This window comes from Etheostoma spectabile, chromosome 17, assembly GCF_008692095.1.
Source record: "Etheostoma spectabile isolate EspeVRDwgs_2016 chromosome 17, UIUC_Espe_1.0, whole genome shotgun sequence".
Taxonomy (NCBI): domain Eukaryota; kingdom Metazoa; phylum Chordata; class Actinopteri; order Perciformes; family Percidae; genus Etheostoma; species Etheostoma spectabile.
This window is the reverse complement of record NC_045749.1, coordinates 10,147,851-10,163,616: the sequence shown is the minus strand read 5'-3', so window position 1 is coordinate 10,163,616 and position 15,766 is coordinate 10,147,851. Positions and strand designations below refer to the sequence as shown.

The window sequence follows — 15,766 nt, the reverse complement described above, 5'->3', positions numbered from 1 at the left end:
TGATCATTCTTATCTTGGAAAAAACATAAGTGGGCATATCCAGAATGAATTGAGTCAGGACTACATGTTCCTTCCATCCATCCATCCATCCATCTTCATCCGCTTATCCGGTATCGGGTTGCGGGGGCAGCATCTCCAGTAGGGGACCCCAAACTTCCCTTTCCCGAGCCACATCAACCAACTCTGACTGGGGGATCCCGAGGCGTTCCCAGGCTAGGTTGGAGATATAATCTCTCCACCTAGTCCTGGGTCTTTCCCAAGGCCTCCTCCCAGCTGGATGTGCCTGGAACACTTCCCTAGGGAGGCGCCCAGGAGGCATCCTTACCAGATGCCCGAACCACCTCAACTGGCTCCTTTCGACGCGAAGGCGCAACGGCTCTACTCCGAGCTCCTCTCGGATGACTGAGCTTCTCACCCTATTTCTAAGGGAGACGCCAGCCACCCTCCTGAGGAAACCCATTTTGGCCGACTGTACCCTGGATCTCGTTCTTTTGGTCATGACCCAGCCTTCATGACTATAGGTGAGGCTAGGAATGAAAATTGCCCGGTAGATCAAGAGCTTTGCCTTCTGGCTCAGTTCCCTTTTCCTCACAACGGTGCGATAAATGGAATGTAATACCGCACCCGCTGCTCCGATTGTCTGACCAATCTCACGCTCCATGGTCCCCTCACTCGCGAACAAGACCCCAAAGTATTTAAACTCCATACATATTTATCACAGAAAATAAGGTAAGGCCATTGATTTTCAGGTAGACAAAATGTATCCTTGAAATTGGTCAATCTTATCCAAATACCATACAAGGGTTAACTTCCACTGTTCCTTAAGACTGACATTTCTTAATTACATTCCAAACAGAAGATATTGGCATCTGAAAATGCTTTGCTATCTTCTTATCCTGCTTTGTGAGCGTCAACTATTTTCAGTGCTGATTGTTGGGGCAAGGTCAGATGAGTCTGGGCATTTAAAACCTTAAGATTGACATCACCTAGTCTTTTTAGACGATGATTGAGAAACATCCATGACACGGTCTCACACGGTCTTTTGTGACATATTATACGAATGTCTAATCTGTCATTTGATGCCTTTTGGAGATTTTTCCATCTTTTCTTGGCTTCTTTATGCACATTAACACAATTTTTTACCTGGGGTGCCCAAACTTTTGAGTCCCACTGTATGATGGTATCCAATAGCAACTGGAGGACAGAACTCCATCCTGACACCAACCACCATATATGAATCAAATAAATCTGGGGGAGGGAATTTGTTCTAGGTGAGTCAGTTCACAGAGCAGAACACATCAACAATCCAAAACTGAAGTAAATTAATTTGTATCCACTTTGTAATGCACACATACAAGAAAGTGGTGAGGTGTTTCTTCAAGCTTCAAAATAAGAGAGAAAAACTGCAGGCACTAGAAGTGGACTAACCACTCCTTGAAATCTAAGCTACAATAATTACACAGTTGGAATGGCCTCACCAACCAGGGAGAGGCAAAACAATCCCGCAGAGGAGACTTCTGGAAGGAATAAAAAGAGTTGGCACTTGAGGATGGAGCAAAGAAAAAGCTCCAGCACTTTATAGTGTTTTTTTTGGTTTCCTGCAATGAAAGAGGGACTTACCCAGCATGATGGCATCCACTGCACCACCCGCACAGAACTCAATCAGAATCTGAAATGGTAAAACAAAGTGGAACAAAAAGTAATGTGAACTGTAATGAGTAGTGTGGACCTACTCCACCAGTAAAGTGTCTCGAGATAACTCTTGTTTTGAATTGATACTATAAATATAATTTAATTGAATTAATGAATTAATGCAGTGAAGCCACAAACTCCTCTCATAACAGAACATTTGTTTCAAGAATTTGTGTTATCCAAGGCAGGTAAACAACATGACCTTCATAGGAAAGAAATCAGAACCCCTAAACACTAAACAGCTATACTGAGCAAACTCTATTGTCAGATCTATCATTTTCCATTTCAGGACCTTGTCGGAGCAAGACATCAATAGAGGTTTGTATTGCAAGCTGGAGACAGAAACTAGGATCCTCTCCCTATAGTTTATTCACAATTCGCCTGATTTGTATGCAGAAGTTGTGTAGCTCATCTTGTTAGTACAACAATTTCTACAAAATAAGTTCTTCTTGTTTAGAGTGTAAATGCTTAATGTGTGTGTCTCTACGACTCACATACAGGATATTTCATCATCATCCAGTTCTCCTAAAAAAGGATTTCCTCATTTGGGTAAACATCATAAAGCCAATACTCCCTTTCAAGTCAAGAGTATTGACAGTTTAATTCTTGCCACAAAAAAAATATTCTTCGTATACATCTCTAAACCATAGTATTTCTTTTAGGGAAGATGTGAAAAGGATTTATGCTGATGTAATATGCTAGGGAGTGAAAACCATAAGAACTTAAATTTACTTTCACTTGTCTTATAATAATATACAACTAAAAGCTACATTACGAGTTTAGGCTTGAGCATAATGATGCATATCCTTTCCCATAACTTCTGACATGCTTAAAACAAAATACCGGCTGTCTTAATAATAAGAAATCTATGGATTCAACAGTTCATGGAGCAACTCTTTGAAGCCACAGTACATTAGATGAACACAACACCATCCCCTAATACTGTTATAGAGATGTAAAACGGACCAGCTCCTGACCTCAGTTGTAATAGCAGATGTAATGTACCCAACCACCACTTCATTGGCACTTGCCAGTTATTTGGCAGCTCATGGTATCAGATGATAGACAAAAATCAATCAAAGCTACAACCGAGCACCGCCTTCTTTTCAGGGACTCAAACAAAGAGGAGAAACCAAGTGGCTGTTTGTGTTCTGCATTACAATTTACCATGCCATGGGAATGTTGCGGGTTCAACTGAACATGCATGTGAATAAATCCTCTCTCTTTTAGAGCAACCTGTTTTCCTTGATTAACCTTTTTGAAAAAAATATTATACATTAACTCAACATGTGCAGGGCATAAATAGTTACACATTAATCATGCTTCTTAATGACGGGGGCCGAAGGGGACAACCTCTATACAGCTCTGAATTATTCAGGCACTTTCTCCAGCTACCAAAGCCACTCCATTATCTTCCCATAGATGTGGCCAGTCCACAAGGGATGGCCACATGACACCACCTGCCAGGACCTAATTGCTCTAGGGCCTCTTACTGCACACAGAATGAGATCTACTGACCATATCTTAAAACTGCACAGTGACTCAACTCTCTGCTCAAAGTAAAATAGCTTGGTAAAGAAGCAGACTCTTTAAAAAATGTGAATTTAGAAAAAATAAAAGGAGAATTTTACTCTTTTGTAACTATAAAGAAACAATACTCCCTGCTTAAGATTCATAGGGGATAAGAATACGGTCAAACTAAGGAGTATGGTCGTGACTTCAGACGGAAGATTTTGACCTAATAGCTCTGGGAGGTCAGGCAATCCTGGCGTTGAACATGCAGTCTTAGTCTTGTACAATCCTCTGACTGTGCCACATGATCAATTTTAAATTCTTCAAAAGGTTGGCAATGGGGAACAAATGCACTGTTATTATTCCTAAATTGAATGATATAAGAGTCCAGCATAATGAATAGTGGCTTGTGATGAATTTGTGTGTCTCCATGTTTGACTGTTTCACTGCCGCTGTTTCTCCTTGGCTTCAAATTAACAGCAACACACAAGAAAACAGTTATCTCAGTCAGGAACTTACCCAAAGTTTGCCTTCAAAATAAAAGGCATCCAGCAGTTTGACGATGTGATGGTGGTTGCAAGAGGCCAGAATGTCAATCTCCACCATGTAATCCTCCAATTCATCCTCTGTCTTTGTGTCAATAACCTTAGCAGCAGCGAGGGTCCCATTCTGCTTGTTCTGAGCCTGAAAACAACATTGACGACAAAAGGCTTGTAGAGAATGTTGTTCATTATGTTTCTTTTCTAATATTGCTGGCTGGACTACAGAACCATCAGCTTGGTTTACTTTGCTGGGGCTGTGCAGTATAGTGGCTATTTTGGAAGAACACCCATTGACGTTAACAATTTCATTTAAGACAAAAGCCCTTATGAAACTATAGTATTGAAAACTGCAGCACTTTATGGCTTGTGCAGCACCTAGATGATCACATCTCTATAAATACATTTCATTGAGACTTTATGATGTTTTATGAACATGTGGAAAAGGAACAATACTGTGAAAAAAAAACACAGCAACCATTTGAAGTAAAACTATTTACAATACAACCCATCACCTTCTGACCTACTCTAACAAAAGCTGATCTTGTGTAGCTTGCTCACTTCCTCCTCTTCTTTTTCTCCCCTCACTTCTTTCTTTCCTTTCACCTTGATAAATATACTGTAAAGCCACATGCGAAGTTACAGTGGCAGTCACTTAGAGATTATACCAAATTAATCTATAATTTAATAGGGAAATGGCTTATGCTCGTCTAGGTAACACATGCCCTAAAATCTTTATTTCTGATTAGGTTGTGCTAAAGAGACTAAAAATGACCACCCACCCTGTCAAAAGGTAGCCAAGAAGTTATTTTAAGGCCAGCTTTGGGCTTAATGTTTATGGATACAGACACAATCTTGGGGAGTTAAGGAAAAAGAAAAGGGAGGGTGTGTTAGGACCAACAACTGCAGAGTCACACACTATATTTACACAGTTCTGACCTGACACCCTCCCTGTCTCTTTCCCTTTGTGCTGGCTGACGCCTGTCTAACACAGACCATCAATATAAGCCACATGATGGAGAGGGTAGCGATAATTTGTCTGCCACTGAGCTATTCAAATGAAGCCTGTGGTCTTCAGTCATTATGTACATAACACATAAAACTCTGTACTGTTTTGAGGGTATAACAGAGAGTTTGTGGGTGCCATAAAAACAAATAAAACAATCATGCACATTGTTAAATGATCAGAAGGGCTGTCACTCATAAGCCAATCTAACTATGTGAACTAACAAGCTGTGCGAACAGAATTGTATAAGCAGTTAGTCAAAACAAATGGCCTGTCTCTTTAATAAAATAAGGCACAAAACAACCTGTTTAATGCATACTGTTTGAGTTGAGGAATCTTCCATCTTTCACTCTCTAAAACAGCTGATTCACACTTTGCTGGCAAAATTCATCACCCCACCCAAATGAGGCAGCCATCAAAGGCCTGTGAAATACCTGGTGAAATACATAGTTTGTGTTTATAGTAATATGACCTGAGGAAGGCAAGTCCTACCTCTATGAGTGGGAAATGGTAGTCAATACATTGTGAAGAGTATATTTGTCTACATCTGAGAAGGCATGTAAGTCCACTGGCTTTAATCACAGTTAGTTAATCAGCTAATAAGACTTGCAAATGAAGATTTGCTGGGCCATTAGCTGCTTTATTTGATCACCAGAGTTCCAGTAAGAGACAACATAAACCACAGAGAAAGAGAGAGAAAGCTGGGGGTTACTGCAATAAAAGAGTCTTGAATTGATGAAGAGATGGAGCTTCATGTGAAACTACTATCCACTAAACTACCAACGTTTACCATCTGATGATAATGATTAGTTATATGCGGATATTATGTCCACCTTATGTATAATGTACAGTGTGTGTTGTTAAAACTGAGTGCATGGCATAAACAAACACGTTTGACTTTTAAGGGTACCTGCTCTCAGGATATACAGTATTTCTATTTTTTCTGTTTATCTGTGTCCTCTGATCTCTCTGAGCAACCAGATTAGACAATCCAGTTTGGCATTTGTGAGGTCATGTTTATTCTGTGGTGGTGAACCACACCTTCAACTGTTTCAGTGAGGCCAAGTGCAACTCAATGACATGGCAAAGTCATATTTACAACATAATTTAACAGGGCCTATCTTAAACATTAGAAATAACACTGACACTAAGGATGTAAGCTTTAACTGTCACTAAAACACAGTCCTAGGTTAGGTTCCTTTACATCTTTACCTTGAAGATTTTAGTAGGCAGGTAATAGTTGCAGTACAATACAGTATGAGTAGGCTGTCATAGCATGCACTTGACACTAAAATTGCAATAATTGAGGGTATAGTGGCATAGGGGATGTGGCCCGAACGAGGATTGTGTTGTCATTTGAATGTATCATGCAACAACATGAAACACAACGAAAGCATGTCTTAAGAAATGGGTTAGAAAACCCCAAGACGGATGTAACATCTTACCTTGTAGACTTTCCCAAACGCTCCATCTCCCAGCTCCCCAATGATATCCCATATTTCCTCGGGGTTAACGTCTCTATGTACATGTTCATACTGCTTCTTCTTCTTATCAGGCCCCAACTTGAATATCTTCCGAAAATTGAAGAAAGACATCTTTCGGACGTGAACTAACTACGGTGCAGTGAATGCGATCACTTCGGTTATTTCCGCCAAGAATATAGCGGTTCCTCCTGACGCGGAGCTCAAATGGCTAGCGAAATAACAGCATGCAGGCGTCAAATGAAGGCGGACAAGCTGCTATAGTAGCCATTCAGCTGTGATAATGGCAATTATAACTTCCCTCGACGGCTGTTATTCATAATCACATCATAGCTGTGTTCAGGACGCTGGTCGTTAAGATGAGGGATGTACAGAGACGAGTTCGCTATTACGCACAGGCTAACAATTCCATTTTGATAAAATCAAATAAATAACATTAAAAAGCAAGTATCGGCCATAGTATCAAACTCGACAAGGCATTTCAATCATTTAGCTAGCTAACCTAGAGAGTAAAACACGGATAGTCAGCGAACCCCATGCTTCGGTTGGCTGACCACACAGAAGTTAGCAAACCAGCGTCAAGCTCGGTAACGTAACGTCACGTAATTTCCGTTCAAAAATAAAACTGTTGAACCGTTTTTGGTGTTAGCAACGAACAACCGTACACACATAGCTAGGTTATATCTGGTTACCGTCAGTGGTTCCGCACAGTGAACTCCACTTAGCGGCAGAGCCGAATCGCTGCGCATTTATGTGGGAAGCGACCATGGATGTAACATTGCGTGGATGTAAATTCATATAGCTTCATGTTCCCACAGCCGTGATCCAAACCGCGTTTCCACTACCGCCTGCCCCTCAATAAAATGGCTGGAGACGGCGCGTTACCGCCCGGCGATTTGAAAGCATGGAAGGCTTAGGCATGGAAGTTAACAGCGTTAACGCTAACGTTATGTCGTTTTGTCAGGCGTAACGTTAACGCTAATACACTGTTTGCTGAATGAAGATACTCAATATTAACATTTATTTTCATAATATGGTAAGGCCGGTTTTGTGTTGCTTTAACAACGCAAGAGACTCACTAAGCTTTTACTTCGGAGGCTAGTTTAATGTTTCCGCTGTCAGTTGGTTTTGACGGAAGTCAGCTTGACGTAGTTAGCTGTATCTGTTTCCTGAATCCGCTCGGCAGGACGTAGGCCTACGTAGCGGCTCAGCCGGTCTCAGCCTATGGCTCAGCCTATGGCCCAGCCCCCTCGGCCCTAGCAGCTACCATCGTTATATTAACGGTCTATGGCAGCTACCCATAGACAGTTAAAGAAAGAATCTACCCATGGACGTTAAGAGAACGGCTCTCCCACGCATGCTAGTTTCTGTCGTCATGGAAAGGGAACAAAATGGAAGAAGTTGTTTTGTTCGAGCCCACATTATGTTATAAAACACATGATGTCCCTATAGTTAGACTAATATATCATCTTATTTAGAGTAAGCAGTCATATTCTTGAGAGCTAAATCATCATGATTTAGTTTAGTTGGCCTTTTGTTTAAAAAAATCACAGAAAAGTTCTGTAAGTGGCCATATCAATTACTATTGACAAGATAATGGGCAACCGTAGCCATACTAATTGTAAATTACAAGCCCATTCACTTTTAGTTTTTGTAGGTTCGTTCTTTGTAAATTGAAACACATTAGATTAAGAGCAGACTCCCATAAATGCAGCAATATGGCTACAAAAAATAATAAATTAGAATAAAATGTTCTGCAATAGGCCTGTCCATCTAGGGATGGAAGTAGCAGCCAGTGTCATTAGCAAAAATGTACTCAGTAGCCCTATCAAAAGTAAAAGTAATTCTCAATAGGCCTACTACATTTTTTTTTTCAGGTGAGGCATGACATTATTTAAATGCATACCGTTGCGTAGAATCTTTAAACGATTAAGTGTTTTAAATCTGAATCAGTCTGTCAGAATCCGTTAGGCCTGCAGTAAAAAGTAAAATATTTGCCTTTGTAATGTATAGTCTGAAAAACCATGAAATAGGCCTATTCTTGTTTAAATATTTAAACAAGAATAGGCCTACAAGTATAGGCTACCTCAGAACTGTAGCCTAATAGTGCAAATAATAGACTAATAATAAAAACATAAACTGCACCACGCGGTACAAAGAGGATAGCCTATTTGGTTTTGTGGAAAAAATAAAAAGACGTCTCCTCTTCATAGCCATTTCCATGCCTCCGCCACTGGGAGGAACCAAAGTAATATGCCGAGTTCAAGTGCTGTCGGAAATCTTACAGTGTCTTTGAAAAGCACAATAGGTGTTGCCATGTTATGTGATTGTCAGCTAAGCAGTGTGTTGTAGGTTTTTATGTAGCTGTTCAAGCGTAATAAACAAAGGCCTATGTTTTCTGAGGTGAAAAATACTTCACAGGCAGCTTTAGAGAGTTTATTGTCACAAATGTAGTATATACTGTAAATATGTGTGTATGTGTATACATATATATATATATATATAGCCTTGGAAAGGAGGTACATTTGAAGGCAGCAATATTCTCTTTTCCATCCACTTTTATTGAAGAGTAACATGTGCTTGTCATAATTTTTGTAACCAAACGCTCAATAGTTTTTAATAATAGTTTTGCACAATATTGTCTTACACGTAAAAAACAAGAAACCAAAGCAACAAGTCCCAAACAGTTTGTCATCACTTCTTCAAAGGGTCGGGGCAGGAGTGTGTGGCCAGCTAAAGCGGGACCGCCCCATGTTGACACACTGCCCTCCTGTCCGTAGACTGCTTTGCTGCGGCGGTCCAGCCCTCCTTGAAGGAGGGGGGAGACTGATTGAACGCCAGTTTTATTGCGTTGTCATGTTTCACAATGGTTCAGAAACACCGAGACCGCCTGGCACCATCGTTTCATGGATGCACCCAAAGTCTGCTCCTTTTACCAACATTACAGTCCTCAAAAGCCCTTGTGGTGTTTGATATTCACTATCGCTTTCATGGGTGAGCGTCTTTTTTCGTAGCACTTCTTAAGAGTATTTCTTGCTGCAAATCCCATTTGGTCTGTCAAGATGCAGCTGCGAACCGTCCTTGACGTTAATGTTGTGGACGTTCAGAAGAGAAGGAATCCTTCCAAACACTATGTAAGTACAGATGTTTCCTCTTTCTGTGTTTCTGCTCATCATGTTAGTCAAGTAGCTATTAACATCACAACTTTAGGCTCCACAACATTGTAAACAAATGTATTGACGTTCTAGCCATGAGAGCAGCTCTATGGATGGCCATGGGTCTGTCGATTTCACCACTTTGGTCCAGATCTGCAGACTCAAATATCTCAACACCAACGTGATTGATTTTTCTAGTATGGAGGAGGAGTAGGGCCACATGTGAAAACATTTATTGAGCTCTAAGTTTAAAGTCATAATTCTGAGAATAAAGTCCCATCTCTCACTTTTTTTCCTCAGAATTATGACTTTATTCACAGATTTTAATCTAAGAATTCTGAACTTTAAAAAAAAAAAAACTTAAATAAAAGTTAGAATTCAGAGAAAACTTTCAGTTATGAAAACGTTTTATGTCATATTCAATATCTAAAGATGTATACAGTCTGGTTCAGTGTATTGTATTTTTTAGAAGCAGATATATGCACTGTTTCAACGAGGTCTTCTGTGCAATTGTAGGCTTGTTTTTATTGAGCCTGGAACTACAGTGTCTTTGTACAATAAATCAATAATTATAAATCTATAAATAAAGTTACTTAATGTTTAATATTGCGCATTGCTTCAAGCTACCATCGTTCTGCTTGTTTAGCATGATGGCTAACATCTGGGCCTTTCCACAGAACTTTGTTTTGTTGAGCAAGCTTTGTTTGTTTGTTTGTTATCCAGCCTGGAACTAGTATCAATATAATATATATATATCAAAGACAATAATCTCATATCCCAATTTTTCAAAATAATACTGATGTTATTTTCATATGTATAAATAATAAATCAATCTTGTATCGATATCATGATATGAGACTAGATATTGTCTTTGATTTTGGATATTGTAATATTGTGATGTGACATAAGTGTTGTCTTTTCCTGGGATTAAAGGCTGGATTATAGTAAATTGGTGTGATTTTTCTGAACTGTCCAGACCTTTCTCGCTGTTCTATTATTTGCCTTTTCCCCACTTTGTCATTTTATCCGCATTACTGATGATTATTTATCTTAAATCTAAGTGTGAAGATATTTTGTCGAGTCAGTTGTCAACACAATATTGCCGCAATATCGATACTGAGGTATTTGGTCAAGAATATCGTTATATCTGATTTTCTCCATATCACCCAGCCCTACCTGGAACTGCAGTGTCTTTACAGATATTAACTGCACAGTAATTCCAGAATGATGAATCCACAACTAAATGGTTATTATTACGCCAGGTGAGTGTCGACCAATTAAAGGCCGTCTTCCTGACCATTTTTTCTTTGGTGTTTTCAACCGCAATGTTGCAGATTCTGCCACTTTCTTATGGTAGACCCTAAATCAAATCTGCTAGAATGGTCAATGTAGTTATCTTAAGGCATGGGGAGCGGGAATTGCTGTTCGAATACCAGGGCAAGAGGCAGAATTAGGGCCACGAGGCACATCCTGTGACATCACCACGTCTGGCGGATTTGATCGAGCATCTAAAATTTCCTGTTACTTTGCTGGTACATAATACTAACGTGGTACAAACAAGCCAAAATAATGAGACAACAGGGTAAATGTGTTAAATAATGCACTTTTTGATAGTATTATAGTAAAGCATGCACCCAGGGTGCATTAAGCATGGATTTATCGTTTTGATGGTTTTTTACATAATATTTAATGTGACATAGTCATCCCTTTTGCAGTCATCATTATTGTCAACTTTATTTTCAACATAGTTTTTATTATTTAAAGGAAAAAAGGGGTAAAATATGTGTCTAACTCCTATATCTAACTGGAATAAAATATGACCAAATGGGATTTGAATAATTTACCAGAAAGCCAGTGAAAAGGTGCTTGCTTCCATCGTTATCCTTGAGGCTTTTGAGCTACTCAACCATGTCAAATACAGATGTATACAAATACATCATCATTTACCATATAGCAGCAACCTTAAGTTGCTTTTTCACCTGAGCCGTTTGGTCCGTTTCAACCGAACCCTGGAGCGTTTCATTGAGTAGTCTGGTTCATTTGGGGTACTGTATTCTGCATTGCCAAAACTACCTCCACAGCGCTGCAGAGGAAGGTCTGGCTAGTCCACACTATTTCTGGATAGGAGAATAATGTGGTTTGGTTTATTGCCATTTCTTTAAACCAACCATCGTTTTGCAGCGGATGCAGCAACTGTGGCTTTATAAAATAGCCTCGGGAAGGAACTTGTTTTGGTGGAACTTGTACATTCAAAAGTTGTTTTGTGCAACAGAAATATCAACAAAATACAAAAAATTCAGCAGATAAGTCTGGCTAGCTGTCTGGATTTATCCTGCAGAGATCTGAGGAGCAGTCCTCATAAATCGACCAGAGTTTAGAATGGCAAAACAAATAAAATGGAAGATGACGGACATCCGGCAAAAATTTCGGCGGCACAGAAACTATCCTGGAAATGAAACATCATTAATATAGACGGTGGAAGTGTGAAAGCTCATTCCAACTGGTGCGGACCAAACAACCAAACTCTCGGGACTTGCCTTCTCCTTCACTCGCTCTCTGTCAGCTACTCATATTGTTTGCCTTCTTCTCAAATATTAGAAACACTAAAACAAAACCATAAAACCCAAGACATACATTTTGTGTTGCTCCATTATTTCTGAGACCAGAAGTTTTAGCAAGTTTCTTAGCTTAGCATAAAGACAGAAGAGAAGGTGGGTCAAATATGCTAGTCTGGCTGTAGATGCCTGGTCTTATTTGACTGCATGGTCTGGACTTGGTGTTATCTTACTGACTTAAGTAATCAAATCCAACGAGCCATTTCTCATTGGAGCCGCAAAAATCCATTAGTCCATCAGGTAGAATTGGATTAATTAACCTGAGAGTTAGGATCAATTGCATCATCCATCTCCTGAAGAGGGAGACTTCCCAAGGGCACTAAACATAGGGCACACACTTTCCCTTGGGATGGAAGCCGGAGGTGAGGGTTGACTGGAAAGTCCCCACGAGGGAAGAAGAGGGAAAACAAAATTAAATCTCATTATCTATGAGCTAAGCAACTGAACATGCTCATCCGGTTTGAGAGAGGAAAGAAGCCACCCTTTGTTTTTTGTCCCCACTGTTCAAGTGTGACTTCCTTCCAGGGACTCATGGCACTGGAGCTAGAGAGTGCATGGCAACTAATCCTTGTTTACATACATTGGGAGAGGGGGATTGTTTCAGGAGAAATTAAATCCAATGGCAAGTCTTCAGCTTTTGCCGTTTACTGCCTGAACACCCTTGTTAAATACTGACTTTAATATTTAGTAGAGTTAAAAATGTTCTTGTCAGCTATATATAATCACCAGTCAATTGGCTTGCTATGAGATATCAATAATGTTGGTTGCAACTATCCCCATTCAATTCTGGTGTTAGTTATGTTAGTATGTGTTGCATACATACAACACATTGATTAATATTCAGTTAATTAACTCAGTTAATCTTGGATTGTTTTCTATAGTATGAATTATTTTGTCACGTTTCATTATTCATTGTTCTTTTGGGATGTAGCTTGACCTCACACACTCTAACTTTAAGCCATGCTGTTGCCTAAATTCAGTGTGTTGGGTCATGCCGTCTGTATCTAATTAGCGAGCTGCTGAAGAGCTCGTCCCGCCTCGCAGCACACTCTTTTGGTAATAAACTGTGCAGACTGAAGACTGCTTTTCAAACTAGTAACTGATGTCCTTGTAGATTACCAACATATGTGAAAATGCTGCTTTTGTAAACACTCTGTGCCATGCGCTTAGATGGGAATGCATTAGGTGCAGCCATCTGTTTCCGAACCTCAGGGCGTGCACAATTGTTTGTGGGCCCTTTGTTGTTGAGGCAAATAGAGAATTTATTTTGGGAAAAACACTGTTTTGTTCTGTAAATGACTGGTGTCTGCAAGGAAATGATATTCCCATTTCAGCTTCTGTATGAGTAAACATGTCTTCCTCATTATTCCTGGTGATAGATATAAGTACTGGAAGTTGTTGACATAATGGGATCATCATTTGTTTCATCAGACCGTGGACTCTGGTGGATTTTGTAAAAGCAAAATGCAAAGTTGTTAGTTTCACAAGGCACTAAAATGCAACTTTGTATATGCACATCATAAGTTTGCAGACTAGAAATGACAGGCTCATAGCCTTTTGTTTTCAGCACTGCAGAATGATTAGGAAGATTGATAATTGAACTTGTTAAATATTTTAAAACAACTGACATCAGAGTCACAACTGCACTCAAAACCACACGTCATTCGTTATGAATAGTTTTAATGACATAATACTTGAAATCTTTTGGCCCTTTCATTGACCCCTGATGTTTTTCCAATTTGTGTCGGAAACAGACAAACTTAATGAGTTAATTTGACCTTTGACGACCTTGTGAAGTCAACTCAGGAGGGGATGCACTTTGTGTCATTAGTGCAAAGCAAGCTAAGGCATTGCCGTGGTGCTTTTGACAAAGTGACTTTGCTTCTAATGGGCTTCTTTCGTATGTGCATCTCTCATTAGGTGTACCTCATCAACGTCACTTACTCAGACTCCACTTCCCATGTCATCTACAGGAGATACAGCAAGTTCTTTGACCTACAGGTATGTTATACTGGTAAATTAATGAAATACCTCTACTCTCACTTAATACATGTTTGAATTGCGTGTTAAAAATGGCCTGGATATGTCTTCTTCATAATACTCTGTGAGGTCAGTTTTTGACCTTTCCCCGAGTGTTTCTGTTCAGCTGCTTGGAGGCGGTATGCTCTGTGAAAGGTCTCATTTAGGACTACTGGAGCCAGCTTGGAAAAATGGAAATAGGGGAAATCCAGTCAGCAGATGCAGGAAGAAAACATGACCTCAGTCAGCGTACAGCATGGGGCAAAGTTATACCTTAGGAGTTCTTTGGGGATCCAGTAGCCTGCAGTGAAATTTCTGCATTTACTAACGGTGATTCAAGTTTACATTTCTAACCACACAGGGCTGCCATATCTACACAGTATATCGTTTGTTTGTTAGAAAGATTAAAATTGACAATGTGAAGGGTTAAAACCTATATCATTGCATACCTTATCAAGCATTTATCTTGTAAAAGACTGTCTCTGGCTGTTCTCTAATAGCCCTCTCTGTCAGACTGCACTCTCCAAAGTTGTAGATCTGGTGGGTTGTCTGTATTGGAGGCAGCAGAGGAAACCCTTTGTTCTCTGGTCTCTTGCTAATAGCCAGGAAAATTCTTCCCTGGTCTGTTTGATGGAAACAGAGCTTCTCTACTGTCTCTGTCAACATTAGTCTTGTCCATAGATCCCTGCTGCCGGGGTGTGTTTGTCAGGCCAATGTAATCCGTGAAGAACAACAGTCTGCAGCTGTCCATACAAAATTGGGTGGGGATAGTGTGTTTTATTTGTCGTTGTATGATCATAGTTATAGAGGTGAAAGATGAAGTGTCTAGAGTGAAGCACACTAGACGTTGCGGACAATCTTTGATAAGGGTTGGATTGAGCAAGTGTAAAAGAAGACAAAAGCATCTTCTCACTACTTAGTAAGATGCACGTCAAGTATGTCATTAGGTATTTAAAATAATTCCACCATTATTAAACCAGTTACTTTTAAGATTCCTACAGAAGGAGGAAGTAGTATAAGTCAGGTAGTAGTTGTGGTCAGGTAAAGGTTTGGGTTTGGATTACAGTTTTGGAGGCTTGCATTGAAAGACTGAAAGGAAAATGCTAATCCTTGGAAGTTTTGATAAGCCAGCTATATTTAAGTGCTGCATATCTCCTTAAGATTTCAATAATTTTAAGTAAACATAGAGTTTCACTTTTATACCGCCTGTATTAAAATAGTTGTCTTTTGTCCTGGCAAAAATTGAGTTGTTGTTTGTGTCTGCCAACTGACACCTACAATCTTCCTCCAACTCTGCACAGCTCTCTGTCTGTGTAGCACAATTGCATGGTTTATGTTTGCTAGAAGCGGACAGAGGAAAAAAATGCATTTGACACCCTTGGCCTGACAAATGTGACTATGATCTCATCGGATAACCATTCATTCAGAAAAGCTAAGTAAGGTCACAGAACAAGAAACGCCTTTTAAGCAGTGGCCTATGATTCATATTATGTCCAACATCAGCACTGTACAGCTGGTTATGTAAAACCCCTCACTTTGTTATTTGGATTTTATAGATGAGGTATCCATTTTCCTTACCAAATGGATCTCCATAAGTGCACACTCGGCTAATGTTTTAAGCCTCTCCAGTGCACTAACCATAGCTCATAACCGCTCCTCTGGGAAGCAATTGTCATACATTATCAGGATCTCCTTTTTACCTGATTTCTTTGCTTTGTCATTTCTGCTGATCTAAAGTGAAGTTCTT

The 15,766-nt window shown here is 39.8% G+C and overlaps 2 protein-coding genes across 6 annotated transcripts in view; one reads left to right on the top strand and one right to left on the bottom strand.

The window, feature by feature from the left end:
• slka (STE20-like kinase a) overlaps window positions 1–6,872 on the bottom strand; it is a 22,570-nt gene extending 15,698 nt beyond the window's left edge. For 2 of the 4 annotated variants that reach the window (XM_032541887.1, XM_032541888.1), the window contains exons 1-3: window positions 6,195–6,871; window positions 3,724–3,888; window positions 1,621–1,669 (exon numbers count right to left, since the gene is read on the bottom strand). In XM_032541887.1, the coding sequence (XP_032397778.1) occupies window positions 1,621–1,669; window positions 3,724–3,888; window positions 6,195–6,344 (364 nt within the window). In that variant the 5' untranslated portion in view covers window positions 6,345–6,871. Of the gene's footprint in view, window positions 1–1,620; window positions 1,670–3,723; window positions 3,889–6,194 lie in introns of all 4 variants that reach the window. The other 2 variants (XM_032541886.1, XM_032541889.1) reach the window with 2 other exon arrangements.
• A 1,968-nt stretch (window positions 6,873–8,840) lies between these two features.
• The window catches only part of LOC116705260 (SH3 and PX domain-containing protein 2A), a 50,831-nt gene continuing 43,905 nt past the window's right edge, over window positions 8,841–15,766 (top strand). The window contains exons 1-2 of one of the 2 annotated variants that reach the window (XM_032541264.1): window positions 8,841–9,364; window positions 13,921–14,001. In XM_032541264.1, the coding sequence (XP_032397155.1) occupies window positions 9,293–9,364; window positions 13,921–14,001 (153 nt within the window). In that variant the 5' untranslated portion in view covers window positions 8,841–9,292. The remainder of the gene's footprint in view (window positions 9,365–13,920; window positions 14,002–15,766) is intronic. The other variant, XM_032541265.1, reaches the window with a different exon arrangement.